We start from the raw sequence: 15,515 nt of genomic DNA, 5'->3' as shown, positions 1-15,515 counted from the left end.
AGATAAGATGAAAACAAATGAAACTCCAGTCAAAAGGTAAGTACTGTAACTCCTTCTATAAATGACACTATTTTATAGATTCCATACATGACTATTCATTCTAGGCTTCTTTTTAACTTTTTTAAAATTTTACTACGTTTTTAATTCCAGTAGAGTTCACACGGTGTTAGGTTAGTTTCACGTATACAATATAGTGGTTCTATGCTTCCTAATAAAGAATTCAATTCAAGGCTTAGTGAAGGTTTTCGTCTGGAGAGAATAAAGGACTGGTTGGTGATCTTAGACTGACTTCAACAAATACAGTGAGAGGAAGAATGCCTAGCTTCAAGTACAATAGAAGGGCATTTCTGCATGCACAATGCTGGGTTCCAGAATGGAACTATTTAGCAACGGCAAAGACAGAAAAGGACTGGAGCATCAAACTTTAACTTTTAAAATCCTAGAACAACTAAAAGTTTCTTGGACAAAACACAAGGAAGTCCTCCTTAGAACTGCGGGGACATAGTTGTCTTGCCCATCGTTAACGAAGAGGATGTGTCTCACTGGTTGGCAAGGCACGCAGAGGGTTTAAGCTGCGCCAGTGGGATTTCGTACATACTATTTGCTCCAGTAAGAAAGCACACCAAAGTGAAATATAAACTATGGTCGCAAAGGAATCATTTCCCCACCAATTACGAATTCCGCTTTCCTTTTATGGAACCATCAAGATCCTGAGATACAATGTTCCTGCCCCGAGGACGTGATTTTTCAGGACTATCAAAATGGCTTGACTTGGCCAGGCCCAGCTCCTTCCACAAATTCCATTCACAGCCTCCCGTCCTTACCTTCACAACACCCTTTTTCTTATGATATTTCTCTCCGAGTTTTTTGGTTATAATTTTCACGATGATTTCCTAGAAAATAACAACAAAAAAATAAAGACGAAAGGGAACACATAAGTTAGCGTTTCGGTTTTACTCCTTCGCTTTAAACCACGTTCACCAAAAATCATAGCAAAACATAACTGCTCTGCTAAATAAGAAATTTTGGAGTTCTAAGGCTTCCCAATTACATAAAACATTCCCTTAGTGATCTTTTATTTCTTCTTTCTCCCTTTATTCAACATGGTTACCAAGAGGTAAAAAAAAAAATACCTGTCTCAAGGCTGATTTCCACACTGAAGGTCTCTTGAAATCTAGGACTTTTATCTGTCAATCTCAACCCTATTAATCCATGTCTTTCACAGATAGCTTCTTTCTCTCTCTCCACTCAAGGAAGTGAAAAGGGCCAAAGATATTACACTGTTGGTGTTCACTGCTGATAAAACCTCAGAAGGCAGGTCTCACTGAGAATTGCAAGGAACTGAGTCTTTGTGCTTATGCATGACATTTTCCACAGTGTTCTTTTCTCATTAGGTTACTCTGAATTTTTGATACAGACAGGATTCTTCAAGATTAGCTCCAGCTAAAAGTATCATTATTCTGAACATCTAATTCTCAAATGGGAGAGAAATCTGGGCTTATTTCATATTAATGCATTTTGAGTTTGCTTCTTTATCGTCATTTTCCTGATTTAGATTAGCTGTCTAATGGCTGATCATGAAAATTCATTCTTCTGACTTAATGCTATAGTCACTGGAGTGATTCTGTATTTGCTACTTCAAGTGAATGTAACAGAGGTACTAGATGGTCACAAGTAAGCCAGGCTAAAAATTTTATTAATCAAAATTCAATAAGGACTTTGTAGGGAGGATATATTATAGCAGAAAAACACGTTTAAGAGAAAACGTGAACGGTCTTATTCTTAAGCCTCTATTCTAAGAATCTAAGATTTTCTAAATGAAGCCAAGTAATGCCAAAACAGCTTCTCTGATTTAGCCAGAGTATTTCTGGGCTAAATTTCTCAAAGGCCCTCATGGGTACACACTTAAAATTTGAAGCTAACTCATTACATCATTGGGCTTACTGACACTTGCTCACACAATAGAGCGGTTCAAAATACTTCTTTTCTGAGTTTAAACAATAAAGCTCTCCAGTCTATCTGCATGGACTGCTGGTTATTTTAACAAACATATTGACCATTTCAACATAAGAGACACACTGAGTCATCAAAGCACTGTTGGATGATCCTCACTTTTAATGTAATACTCTGTTAGTAGGGAACTAGGAAAAACATTTGAATAATTTATTATAAGAGAAAATTATCAAACAGAAAATATAATTGAACTGAACGTATTACCAGTGGGAAGAAAATTTTTGGACTAAAACTTGGAATGCTTTCTCTATCTTTTTTTCTTTTGGTTTCTTTTCTTTTTCCTTTAAACCAATGAAGGGCATACATCAGAATCACCTAGGAGGCTGGTGAAAATGTGCATTTCACTGCAGGAGACTGGAAGATAGTAGTAGTAAACATATGTAATCTGGAAAAAACACTTCTCTAAAAATTTGTGAATTACTTTCTGGGTAAGAACGACTGCTTTCAGTAAAATTCTTGATTACGTTTTCATAAACAATAATCAAACTATTAATATTTACATGCTAGCTACTGGAATGGAGAAAACGAAACAATACATGGGTGGTTTCTTCCCTTCAGGTCCAACCTTTACTGATCTTGACTAAACCTATACTCAGAGACGGGGAGTCAGGGCGTCTGAGACACCCCAGGAAGCAGGTCTGTTGACCAGTTGAGAGCACAACCTACTGAATCAGATTGCCAGGGAGATCCTGGCTCAGGGCTTACTCTATGACCTTGGGGGAAATTACTCAAATGCTTGATGCCTCAGTTTTCTCACCTCTACAATGGGAATTATACCAGGAATTACCTCATAGGGCTGATAGAAGAATTCGTCGAAGTAATTCATACAAAGGACTCATTTGCGATGTAAAGCAGCAAGTATTTTCATGTTAGCTAATTTGCTTCCTGAGCCTTCACATGGGCACCATGTAGAAATGCCTCCCATGTAGAAGACCACAAAATAAGACATGGAAACAAAATTGTTTTCCTGCTTAGAGGGAGCAGGACTATGAAGATCTGAATGAGAACTCTGGACTTCTTGACCTTCTAGGTTATTGTTAATCTTACTTTTTGAATCAAAATTATCTAAATGACACACATTCTCACTACTTTTCAGTCTCCTATTATTGATCAAACCAGCTTCTTTTAGAAGCTTTAACAAAGGCAACCCTGAGCGTCTTGCGAAAACTTCACATCTAGGTTCAAAACAGAGCATCAGTAAATAATAATGTTTAAAATTATTTAACTGTTTCGGGCGCCTGGGTGGCTCAGTTGGTTAAGCGACTGCCTTCGGCTCAGGTCATGATCCTGGAGTCCGGGGATCGAGTCCCGCATCGGGCTCCCTGCTCAGCAGGGAGTCTGCTTCTCCCTCTGACCCTCTCCCCTCTCGTGCTCTCTATCTCTCATTCTCTCTCTCTCAAATAAATAAATAAAATCTTTAAAAAAAAATAAATAAAATTATTTAACTGTTTCAAAATTATTATCTTAAAATAACAGCAATAATAAATATACAATAAAATACAAAGCTCTACTTGAGTTTGTAAAATGAAAACCGGCTTTTTTTGACAAAGTACCTAAAGGGAGATTCTAAGTTCAATAAGCTGTGAGTTGAAAACAAATGCTTCGGCATTCACAATTCTACCTTTCAGTCCCGTTTCTGAAAACACAACCCTTGTCTTATAGCTAAATTGGAAATAATTCCAGGCTTAAATTCAAGATGTCCATAAACGAATCTGGCATTAAACTCAAGAAATCCTACCAGCCTATAAACGTGAAGTAACTCTCCAATACGGGTGCAGCTGATCATTTAAGATCAGATAAAAAGAAAAGTCATGAATGTTATAGACCTATCCGTATGATTTAAGTATATTTGAGAAATTCAGTCATTTATACCAAATGCTCTTTACATGATTCACTTTTTTAAAAGCATTCAGGAAGTAAGAAGCTTCAGCTGAATACGTACAGGCTGTAGCCAGTGGTCTGTTCGGGCAGTTCTTTTCTTTTCCTCTTCAATCTGTAGAACACAGAAGATACAGAATTCTCTCTTTAAAATCTTCAATTTATTTCAAATACCATTCTATGTAGCAAATGAACACCATAAAACATATACCTCAAAGGCGACCCGTGTAATTTACAAGCTCTGACAAATACAAATAAACATTTTTTGCAATTAATTTTTAATTAAAAGGAAAAAAAAACACTTGGTTGGGGGGGTGGCGCCTGGCTGGATCAGTTGGTGGAGCATGCAATTCTTGATCTTGGGGTTGTGGGTTCGAGCCCCACATTGGGTGTTGAGACTACTTAAAGATAAAATCTTTAAACAAAAACCACACACACACATGCTTGGATGTACAAAAATATGTGATAAGGCACGTCAACTGGCCAAGAAAATAAACACAAGCGACCTCTACTTAGTCAAGACTGCAAGGCCACGTGCCAACGCTACATCACTGTTTCCCTGCTTCCCTCGTGTGCCTGTCACAAGCTGGGAAACAAGCAATGTGTTCATGTGGTAAAAACACAACACTTCAGACTAATTTTGCGCAGCACGGTTAGTCCTACAGTGAAGGCCAAAAGGGGCTTCTCTGTATGATAAGGATAATAAATCTTGTGAATGTAGGGCAAGAAAAACATAACCACGAGAGATGTAGGCACGAGGGTGTCCAAACAAAGAGTGTTGAGGAGCCACATTGTGCCTTTTTCTTTCTCAACGGCCGTAAATGAACCTGAAGTCCCAACTTTCAGTGGGACAGGATGCTGCAATTCTTTGGTTGATAATAAATCCCATTTTAGTGTCTCCAACTTTCCAATATGAACAAAGAACATTCTAAATTTAGGAGGTTTTACAAGGTGGGTAGGTCTGGCTTCCCATTTCACTTTGAATTAGATTCAGGAACCTCCTCTCATGGACTATTGAGACGTCTGAGATGTTGCTCCAACTTCTCTCTCAAGCCACAAACGCTACCACTCTCGCAACTCACCATGCTCCAGCCACATGGACCTTTCCTTCAGGCGCCTGAATTCAAGATCTTTCCTGCCTTGGCACCTTTTCACAAGCTACCCCCCATGGCCCGCCCTCAGACCACCTTAGCACTTAGCGTTTTGTAATAACTTACTCACTTGTTCACTTGTTCATGAAACGTCTCTCTTACTAGCGCGAAAGCCCCATGACACAGCGGGACTGTATTTTTCTCCCTACTACGCAGACACAGGAGCTCGCGCGATGCCCAGCACACAACAGTGACTCAGCATATGCTCAGTGATGGAGCAACCACATCTCTTAGTGTACACATTTTATGTTACACTCTCAACTGTTTAGACCGCCCTATCGTAAGAGCACCCAGAAATGGGGAAGATCAAACAGTTGCCTCTATCCCTTCACAAATAGAGAGGAAGGTTGGGGAGATGGGAGGAAATGATATTACAGGAAAAAACAAGTCAGCTTCTTCTATCCATCTCTTCTTTCTCCTCGTCTGTCCTTCTTCTCCTTTCTACTTACTTCATAAATGTATTGACAAGGTAAGGCTATGCGTGGGAAGGGAGAGAGGAAGATTCAGAACAGCTCTAGAGGTGCAGGTAGATTTAGAGCCAAAGTGTGGTCCTTGATCTTAAATCACAGGTTTTCAAGGATTCATCACACAGGCTCAGCCATCAGGTAAAGTCAAATGAAAACTACGTCATCGCTTCCTGCCGCTGGCTAGGAGGTGGTAAGCGAAGGCAGAGGCAAGAGAGAACAGAGGCTGGTGGTAGGAATCCACGGAGGCTGCCAATTTCACAGAGCCACAGAAGGGAAACAGAGCTTTTGTTTTTAGCTGCAGGGACCGCCCAGGTCCTTCTGATTGAATTCCACTGACCACGAACACGTGCAGAGCTCTGAACACAGCACCTGAGACACGAAAGTAAACTTGTGATGAGGGATTCCAACTCTACTCAGATGGAACTGCGTCCAGACTACCTTCCCCTAACCTAGTCTGCATACATTTTCTGACTTTATAGTAATCCAAGAATTGGTGAGACTAAACTTTCCTTAGTTTGAATTATGTCATTCCTCTGACTGCTAACATGTCGATAAGCAGCTCATAAACTATACCTCCATGATTTCGTCGAGGGCAGATTTCTTTTTTTTCTTTTCTTTTGATTGAGCTGAGCTCCGGGAAGATTCTTTTCGTTTAACTGATGCTGCATTCCCAATGGTATTCAATGCGCTTGGTCCCAAGGAACTGGTACAAAGAAGAGCCATGCTTGTTAACAAAACCAATGCATAGAAGACGGCTTTCTAACGTGCAGAACAGTACAGAAAAAATTCGTTACATGATTAATTTGCAACAGATTAGTCAAAACAACAGAGGACCTAGGACCTAAGTAGCATGAGGACATGTGACCGTTCCCGCCTTAACGCCCTCTTCCCTCTTCTCACCCCTTCCCTTAGTGCCAGCCAGGATCAGCACAGACCAGTGGGGCGCCGGCTTCGGCGTTAGGCAGGTCAGGGGCTAAGGAGGCTTCTGCTTCTGACCTTGGGTGATTCACTTTTCTAGGCTTCAGTTTCTCATCTATTAATGAGGATAACAATGTGAGCCAACTCAGAGCTCAATCGCAAGGATTAAATAAGAGGTTAGCGAAGAAGTCTAGCAATTACTGTCAGTTCTATTTTTTTTGAAAGCAATCTGAGCATGTCACCTAATTTCTGATCGTTCCTAACTGCCTAGAATTGACAGTGTAAATTCTACTTTTTTAGTGTGGTATAAAATTGTCACCACTGGCCCAAGAATATTATCTCTGACTTATTGTATATACCAGCCATTCTGAATAACTCGTTACTGACTGAGCCATGCCATGTTAATGCCTTTGCAAACTGCCTCTTTTATACCTAGCGCAATCTCTCCAACTATCTCTATTTGTTCCAATTCTTTAAGATCCATTCTTCATGAGGGTTTGAACTGCCATAGCACTTTCTAGCATGTATCATACGCCACCTTGTATTACAATCATTTGCATATATGATTTGTACATATAATATGGGTATATATTTGTATATACTTCTTTTTTTCCCGTAAAGTGAGTTGCTATCTTGTGACTCACATAAAATACATGCTCAGTTAATATCTCAATGAATCTTACCAGTGTAATCATTTAGTTTGTCGTATTTGCAAAAGACGAACAAAGGATAAATACATGCACGAAGCTACCATGAAGATAACCAAGGAAAAAGGTGTGATTAACAGAAAAACAACAGAATTACTATTCAGGCTTTTTTTTTTTTCCAGGGGGAGAAAGTCTGAGTGGAGGGGGTGGAGCAGGGGCAGAGGGAGAGAGAGAGAGAGAGAGAGAGAGAGAGAGAGAAGGAGAGACAGAGAGAGAGCAGAAGCAGGGGGAGCAGCAGAGGAAGAGGGAGAAGCAGGCTTCCCACGGAGCAGGGAGCCTGATACGGGGCTCGATCCCAGGACCCTGGGATCATGACCTGAGCCGAAGGCAGCTGCTTAACCAACTAAGCCACCCAAGTGCCCCCCCAACCACTACTTTTCTGTACAGGGGGCCCAGGTCAGGATTCCCCCACTCGGTCATCACGGCAGGTATTCTTCGTTCACCGAATTGTAACGTTTTGCATTTACTCTTTTGAAAAATCACTTACTGGGTTTTGTCCCATAATTCAATCCTCTGAATAGATTTCTAAGTTCTGATTCTGTTTCTGGGAGCCTTGTGCTCTGGTGGTAGGGATGTCAACTGGGGCAGCTGCTGTGGCAAAGAGCGAGGCAGAACTATCATACAACCCGGCACCTCCGCCGCTGGGTCTCCACCCAAAGGGACTGAAAGCAGGGACCTGAACAGGTATCTGTTTAGTATTGTTCATGAATGCCCAGAGGTGGGAGTGGCTCGAATGTCCAATGACTGATGAAGAGATGAAGCAAATGTGGTGCATACATACAAAAGGATATTATTCAGCCTTGGAGAGGAAGGAAATTCCAACACATGCCACATCATGGATGAATCCTGAAGACATTAAAGTGGGTGAAAGAAGCCAGGCACAACAGGGCAATCGCTGTAGACTTCCCCTCCTATGAGGAGCCTAGAACAGTCAATCCACAGAGACAGAAAGCAGAACAGAGGCTGCTGGGGGCTGGGGGCTACTGGGAAATGGGGAAGTAAGCATTTAATGGGGACAGAGTTTCAGTTTGGGCTGATGAGAAAGTCCGGGAGATGGATACCGGTGACGGCTGCACAACATGACATGACTCACCCAAACTGTATGCTTAAAAATGGTGAAAATGGTCAACTTTATGTTACACATACGTCACCACACAAAAAAACTAAACTGAAGAGAAAGAAAGCTTCCTATCAAGAACATTTATTTGGCCTTATTAAATGTCTACAGCGTGACAAGCAATGGCGATAAAAACACAAACAGGACAGCCCATCGGGATCTCACGACAGGGCGGGAGAACAGACCTGGAAGGGCACTCCGGGTCGTGAGGACAGAAGACAGAAAGGCAAGAAAGGGTGAGCCCCCGCGGCTCATTTAGGACGGGACAAATAAGTTAGCAGAGCTGGAAGGCAAGGGGCGGGAGAGGCACCGGATCAGCAGCATGGACAAAAATGACAAGTTATCCTGCGGGTGAAAGAAAGACATTTAGAAAGATCCTCCTGCTTGCAATATCAAGATTCTATTAGAGCTCAAATGAATAAGGAAGACTATAAGAGATGTCGACAGAAGAAATTATGAAGGACAGAAGTCAGTAACACAGAAACCAAAGAAATGACAGTATCAAGAAAACAAAAAGTTGGTATTCTAAAAGATTAATAAAATAGCAAATGTGAGAGCCTAGGTAAAAAGAATATTCTAGAAAAATCAAAACTATACAAATTATTGAAATTTGTATGATCAAGATTATATTGAAAAGTTGAATAAACTAATGACCATAATGAAATGGAATCAGTAGTATAAAAAGGTATTCCCTCACCTGTAAAAGATACTTGCACAATATTTTACCAAGTTTTACCAAGCTTTCAGAGCGATAATCCCTATCCTATAAACACTAGAGTCAAAAAAGAGTACCTATACAAATCATTTTAAGAGTAGAAAAATAAATATCAATCTCAATAATGAACATTAAAGTAAAATGCAAAACAAAATAGTCCATTTTTTTCAGCTGTGTATTATTATTAATTATTAATTTATTTTTTTAGAGAGCGAGCACCCCCCAGTGCATGAGCGCACAGAAGGGGAGAGGCAGAGGGAGAGAGAGAATCCCAAGCAGACTCCCGACCAAGTGGAGAGGCCGAGGCGGGGCTCAGTCTCACGGCCCTGAGATCATGAGCTGAGCTGAAATCAAGAGTCCGACGCTTAGCCAACCGAGCCACCCAGGCGCCCCAGCTGTGCACTGTATTTAATCTTACACTAGCCGCTCTAACAATAACACCCCTCCTCCCCAAAGACTCTATTAGAGGCTGACAAATTGAGACGGGACAAGATGGGGCTAAAATCAAGGCAAGAAATGAACGGTAACAGATTGGAAATGGAACGTTTGCTTCTAGAATAGTCCTAGATTTCTGCTTTCAGTAACTGGAGTGGGTCCTAACGCAATTAAAGAAGAGAAGCCCCAAAAGAGAAATGGAAACTGAGTAACCTCTGTTCAAACACTGGAGAAGCAGGGCTTATCTTTGGGCCACCATATAATCTAAAGTATCAATTTTTTATATCTAGATCCTTTTGTTCATTCTGAGTTTTAGATATACAAGAAATATAAATCAACAGGAAAATAAATCTCAAACTCTATAAAAATGGACCATAATCTCAGAAAAAGAAAATTTAGATGAGTCTTTCCATTGTATTATTTGTGACACTATATATGAGTTATTATAGATACTTGAGACTGAACTCACAGAACTTAGTCAAATAAAACTATTTTTACTAATAACATCAAAGCCTGGCATCGGGGTATAGAAAGCTAACTAGCAGACCCCAGAGATAACAGGTCCTCATCCTTGGAGTTAATAAATGTTACCTTATTTGGAAAAGGGTCTCTGCAAATGAGATTAAGTTATAGATTCTGAGATGAGATTATCCTGGGTTGCCTGAGTGGGCTCTCTATGCAACCACATGCATCCTTTTACGTGAAGACGGAGCAAAGAGAAATGTGAAGACACTGCTTCTGAAACTGAAGGATGCAGCCACAAGCTAAAGAACTCCAGAAGCCACCAGAAGCTGGACAAGGCAAAGACTGGATTCCCCCCAGAGCCTCCGGAGGAAGCGCCGCCCTGCATGCGGCCTGATTTTGGCTCAGGGACACACTGACTTCAGACTTCTGGCCTCCAGAGACAGAACACATTTCTGTTGTTTCAAGACACTTGGTTTGGGGTGCCTGGATGGCTCAGTCAGTTAAGCATCTGCCTTTGGCTCAGGTCATGATCCCAGGGTCCTGGGATCGAGCCCCCCATTGGGCTCCCTGCTCGGTGGGGAGTCTTCTTCCCCTCCACCCCTCCCCCTGCTCGTGCTCTCTCTCACTTTGCTCTCTCTCAAATAAACAAATAAAATCTTAAAAAAAAAAAAGACACTTGGTTTATGGTAATTTGTTACAGCAGCCATAGAAAACTAATACAAGGGAGACCAGTTTGGGGGCCACTGAGACCAATTTTAACATTTATCTACACTCAGGAATAACAAATAATAAAGGAGAATGGAGAGAAACACGTACGGCTCTAAAACCATAAGGCGCATGTGACTGGATATATTTGACTCTGTCCTCCAGGTCATATCCTACCAATATTTTGAAAAGAATTTTCTTTTCAAATGTACCGTATGTGGGACCCAATGTCCTTCATGGTATCTAATGTAGGTGTCAATTCTGAAGCATTTAGATCAAAGTGAAGATCTCTGGCAAGCCCAGAGAAGCAGTTATACATTGCTCCTCTATTTCCTTCACTTCTCCTGGCCCCTTTTCTAGCTGTGCCAAGAAGCACTAGCTTATAACTTAACCAAGAAAACTGAGTTAGGTCTTAAGTAAACAACACATAAAATACTAAGTAAAGGGGCGCCTGGGTGGCTCAGATGGTTGGGAGTCTGCCTTCGGCTCAGGTCATGGTCCCGGGGTCCTGGGATCGAGCTCTGCATCGGGCTCCCTGCTCTGCGGGGTGTCTGCTTCTCCCCCTCCTTCCTGCTCGGGCTCTCTCTCACTATCTCTGTCTCTCTCAAAAAAATAAATAAAATATTTAAAAACATAAAAATAAAAATAAATGAATAAATAAAATACCAAGTAAAATAAATATTGGCCAACTCAAAATGAAATTCTGGTAGACGCTGGGAAGGCACTTTCCTGAATATCTTACCATTTTGTTTTGTTTTGAATCTCCATAACCAAACTGGACACGCTGCGCATCACAGATCGTGAATACATATTTGGTGAAAAAACAGATAAGAACCGCAAGAGAAGAGAACGTGAAAAGGGAACAGAAGCAACCCGACCACATGCTATGTCAGGGTTTGACAAACTCCAACCTGAGGGCCAAATGCAGCCTGCCGCCTGTATTTAGAAGTTAATATCATATCGGAATACAGCCACATGCATTTGTTGGCACATTGTCTGCGGCTGCTTTCTCACTCCGATGGCAGTCAAGCGGCTGTGACAAAGACAACCGGCCAATCATGTTTGAAATACTTCCCAAGTGGCCTTTTACAGAAAAGCTTGGTCAGGCCCTGCTCGGCTACTTACACCAGGCAGCCGGGAGCACAACTATGAGTACGTGCCTTCTGGTGCATTTATACTTTACCAGGGCCTAAGAAGGCGGGTGAATAACCTAGTCTCTGTTCTCACAAAATCTTAACACAGTAGGCAGAACAAAAACTGTATACCCAAGCTAATATTGAAACTTGGTGAGCGGGCTGTGATAGAAAAATCCATAGCACTGCAATAGCATAGGGGAGCCACTAAGTGGAGAAGGAGTCAAGAGAAAAGCAAACACCTGTCATGTGAGGCATTTAATCAAAATGTGCCTTTCCTCAGAAGCATCATATCACAGGCAGGTAAGGAAAAAGACAGTTGCTAACAAAACAAAACCACCATCAAACAAAAATGAGACAAAGAAGAAAATTACAGCCAGAAAAAAATAATTCACAATCCTGTGCTTTGAAAATGTAGTAATCAATATCTCACAAAAATTCTCAGGTTCTAAGATGTCTATTCATGGAGCTCACCTTGATTTGGATGACGTTGCTGCTGAACTACATGCTCCTTTGTTCAAATTAAATGTAACTGGAAGAAAAAAAATGATGTATTTTTTACATGTATATTTCATATGTATTTTACATATATATATAATGTATGTGTGTGTGTGTATATATATTTCAGGAAACTTATAAAACTTATCAGATAAGACACCACAATGTATCCACAAAGAAGTTCATGGACATTTTGAATAAACGAGAGCTGGAATGCTCCTATCCAGAGATGATGAATTCCTGCAGATAATACTGAACGGATGCTCACAGAGCTGGGAAAGATCTACATCTGATCCAGCTATAGGGGACTGCCTTGGCCGCTCCCCACCTCCACGGCCCCCCTCTCCCCATGCGAAGGGGACAGGACTCCAACTTTGTTTCTTATGCCTCTCCCGCAGGGCCTGGAGGATGATAGAGTCTGAATGTTTGTATCCCCCTAAAATTGGTATGTTGAAAACCTAATGCCCAAAGTGATGGGATTAGGAGGTGGGGGGCTTCCAGAGATGATTAGTAAGGTTCTTTTGCTCTAAACCAATCAAAACGATCCCGCTTCCTTTCCCAGCGCCTGTTCTTGAGGTGGAGGCTGATACGGACTGGCCAGTGACATTCAAAAGAAGTGTGCTGCCTGGAGGAGTGTCTCGTAGGAAAAGTTTCCCTGCTCACAGGGGACTCCAGAAGAGATGCTCTCTGTCATCCTCTGGACAATGCTGGGTGTGCATACCAATGGCTGAAAGTGCCTACCACCACCTTGTGTCCAGCTCCTGATGGATGGCATGGCATCCAGAACCGCCCTACCTCTGGGACTCTTGTTCTGGCAAGGTATTTCCTTATTATTTAGGCTAATTTTGGTCGGTTTTGTTACTTGCAGCTGAAGGCATCCTACCTGATTTATTGTTACCCTTTCATAAATCGGTAAAAACAATGCAATCCAGACAGATTATACGTCTTGCCCCCAAACATGGTGCTAGTTTCTGGCAGAGCCAATACAAAATCATCCATATTAAAAGAAGAATAAGAAAAAAAGTAAAACCACCTTTTTCTTCATCATTTTCTCTGCTTAATTCTGTAAAAATAGGAGTTTCCTAAAAGGGAAAAAAAAAAAAAAAGAGTATGAAGGTTTGGTTCACAGTGCATTTACTATCAATATTCAATAGTCCCGATTATGACTTGCTACCCATGTTGCAAGGCAGCTCCAACATGCAGCTCTAAAATGATTAAAATCCAGGCACCTGGGTGGCTCAGTCAACCAGTTAAGCATCTGCCTTCGGCTCAGGTCATGATCCCAGAGTCCTGGGATCTAGTCCCGCATCGGGCTCTCTGCTCAGCGGGGAGTCTGCTTCTCCCTCCCCCCTGCTCGATCTCTCTCTCTCACCCTCTCAAATAAATAAATGAAATCTTAAAAAAAAATAAAATGATTAAGAGCTTGTTAAGAAATTACAGGTACTGCAAATATTCTTCAACTAAGAATTATTCTAAAGGGGAAAAAAGTGGCTTCTCTGTACCACATCCCAGAAGACTACTTACATTTTTATTTCTACTATAATTTAAACAGGAAACAACATAAAACAATAAATCTTAAGAATTTTAGCTAGAGGATGGGGCACCTGGGTGGCTCAGTCGGTTGAGCATCTGCCTTTGGCTCCGGTCATGGTCCCAGTGTCCTGGGACTGAGCCCTGCATTGAGTCCGTTTCTCCCTCTCCCTTCCCCTGCTCATGCTCTCTCTCGCTTGCTCTATCCCTCAAATAAATAAATAAAATCTTAAAAAAAGAAAAAAAGAATTTTAGCTAGAGGATTACTTTAAAAAGCAAAACTCTTCTATACTGTGGGATAGTTTAGTGTAAGATCAAGAGCCTACGACTAACTCAGACAGAACTGCAGGTCAAACCCACCTCTGCACATTATTAGCTTCGTCACCTGTCAATCTCACGATCTCCCTGTACCTCAATTATTCTGTCTTTAAAATAGGAATAATATGCATATGTAGAGATGTCATAAGGATAAAATAGGATAAAATAAAGGAAGTATTTAGCATAATGCCTGCAATAGTGTTTGATAAATGTTGGTTTTTTCTATTAATAAAAATGTTGTTCTTGAGATCCTGCTGAGATATTCTTTCTCCATTAGGATCTCACAAAGGAAGGCGAAAGACATGATGTTGCTTTTTAAAAATTTATAATATTTAAGAGTGCGATGAGGAAGCACTGATCAGTAGGACTTCCACTTCCCTCTAGGGGAAGATGCTATTTATATTTGAAAAGTACGAATTAACTTGAAGGTTTTAGTAGAGTTAAGCTAAAATGTTAAAAAACAATGCTATTCCAAAAAGTAAACCAATTTCCTCTGTACACGATGTGATCTTTCTTAATTTCCACAATAGGAAATTACCACTTTCCCTCTATGGAAAGCAGAGGTTTAAAAATGAAAAAGGTAAGAGAAGAATTTCAAGAATAAAGAACTTTCGATCTTAGGCAGGGGTTTAAATTTGACAGTTACAGCAGTTTAACCATTGTTTTTATTTTAATTTAATACAGAAAACTCCTAAAAGGTTGTGTGAATACACGCATATGAATACACGGATATGGAAAGAGTACCATAATACACATGCACACCCATCACTTACCAAGGAGGTCAACTAACATGGTATAAAAGTTGACTCATGAACGGATCTTTACTTTCTTATTGCCGACTACTTCCTGCATCTCTCTGTACTAAACAGCTTTTATAAGACATGTACACTAATGATCAGAGCAGTTGTATTCATCATAGCCAAAAACTGAAAATAAGCCACATGTTTCTCAAAAGGAGAATGGATAAATTGTGTGACGTTCATAAAATGGAATGGCAGACATCACTTTTAAAAAAGAGTTAAACACTGATAGGAAAGAATATAGGTACAGGAAACATAAAGAACGTTCTGTTTGAGTTAAAGAAGCCAGACAGAGAGTATGTGGTATGATCACGTTTCTACGAGGTTCACAAACACACTAACAGATAATCAACAGTGGTACCAGAAGAACCCTGGTTCCTTCTTGGGGGACGGGGACTATTAACAGGGAATGACTATGACCCCTGGAAATGGTCTATATCTTGATCTGGGGGGTCGCTACATAGACTATCCGTCCATCTACTTCCATCCATCCTGCTAAAGACACATACATGTGTAAAATGTCACCTTAAGATTAATGCCCATCATACACTTTATCACATGTATCTTATACCACAAGCTTCTTAAAAATACTAAATGGTTAGTAGTTTCACATATATACGAGGTTATATTTTCCTGTACTTTTGATATGTAAGCACCATGAAGCA

The 15,515-nt window shown here is 40.8% G+C and overlaps 1 protein-coding gene across 1 annotated transcript in view; it reads right to left on the bottom strand.

Moving 5' to 3' along the window:
- The window catches only part of KIN (Kin17 DNA and RNA binding protein), a 32,705-nt gene that overhangs the window by 5,959 nt on the left and 11,231 nt on the right, over positions 1-15,515 (bottom strand). The window contains exons 6-10 of the mRNA XM_028114652.2: positions 13,236-13,284; positions 12,179-12,236; positions 6,083-6,212; positions 3,956-4,006; positions 825-893 (exon numbers count right to left, since the gene is read on the bottom strand). Of these exons, the coding sequence (XP_027970453.2) occupies positions 825-893; positions 3,956-4,006; positions 6,083-6,212; positions 12,179-12,236; positions 13,236-13,284 (357 nt within the window). The remainder of the gene's footprint in view (positions 1-824; positions 894-3,955; positions 4,007-6,082; positions 6,213-12,178; positions 12,237-13,235; positions 13,285-15,515) is intronic.

This window comes from Eumetopias jubatus, unplaced genomic scaffold, assembly GCF_037043125.1.
Source record: "Eumetopias jubatus isolate StellerSeaLion01/CBP00866 unplaced genomic scaffold, mEumJub1_p1.0 scaffold_8, whole genome shotgun sequence".
NCBI classification, from domain to species: Eukaryota; Metazoa; Chordata; class Mammalia; order Carnivora; family Otariidae; genus Eumetopias; species Eumetopias jubatus.
Note: the sequence above shows the minus strand (reverse complement) of the source record. Positions and strands in the feature narration are given on the sequence as shown.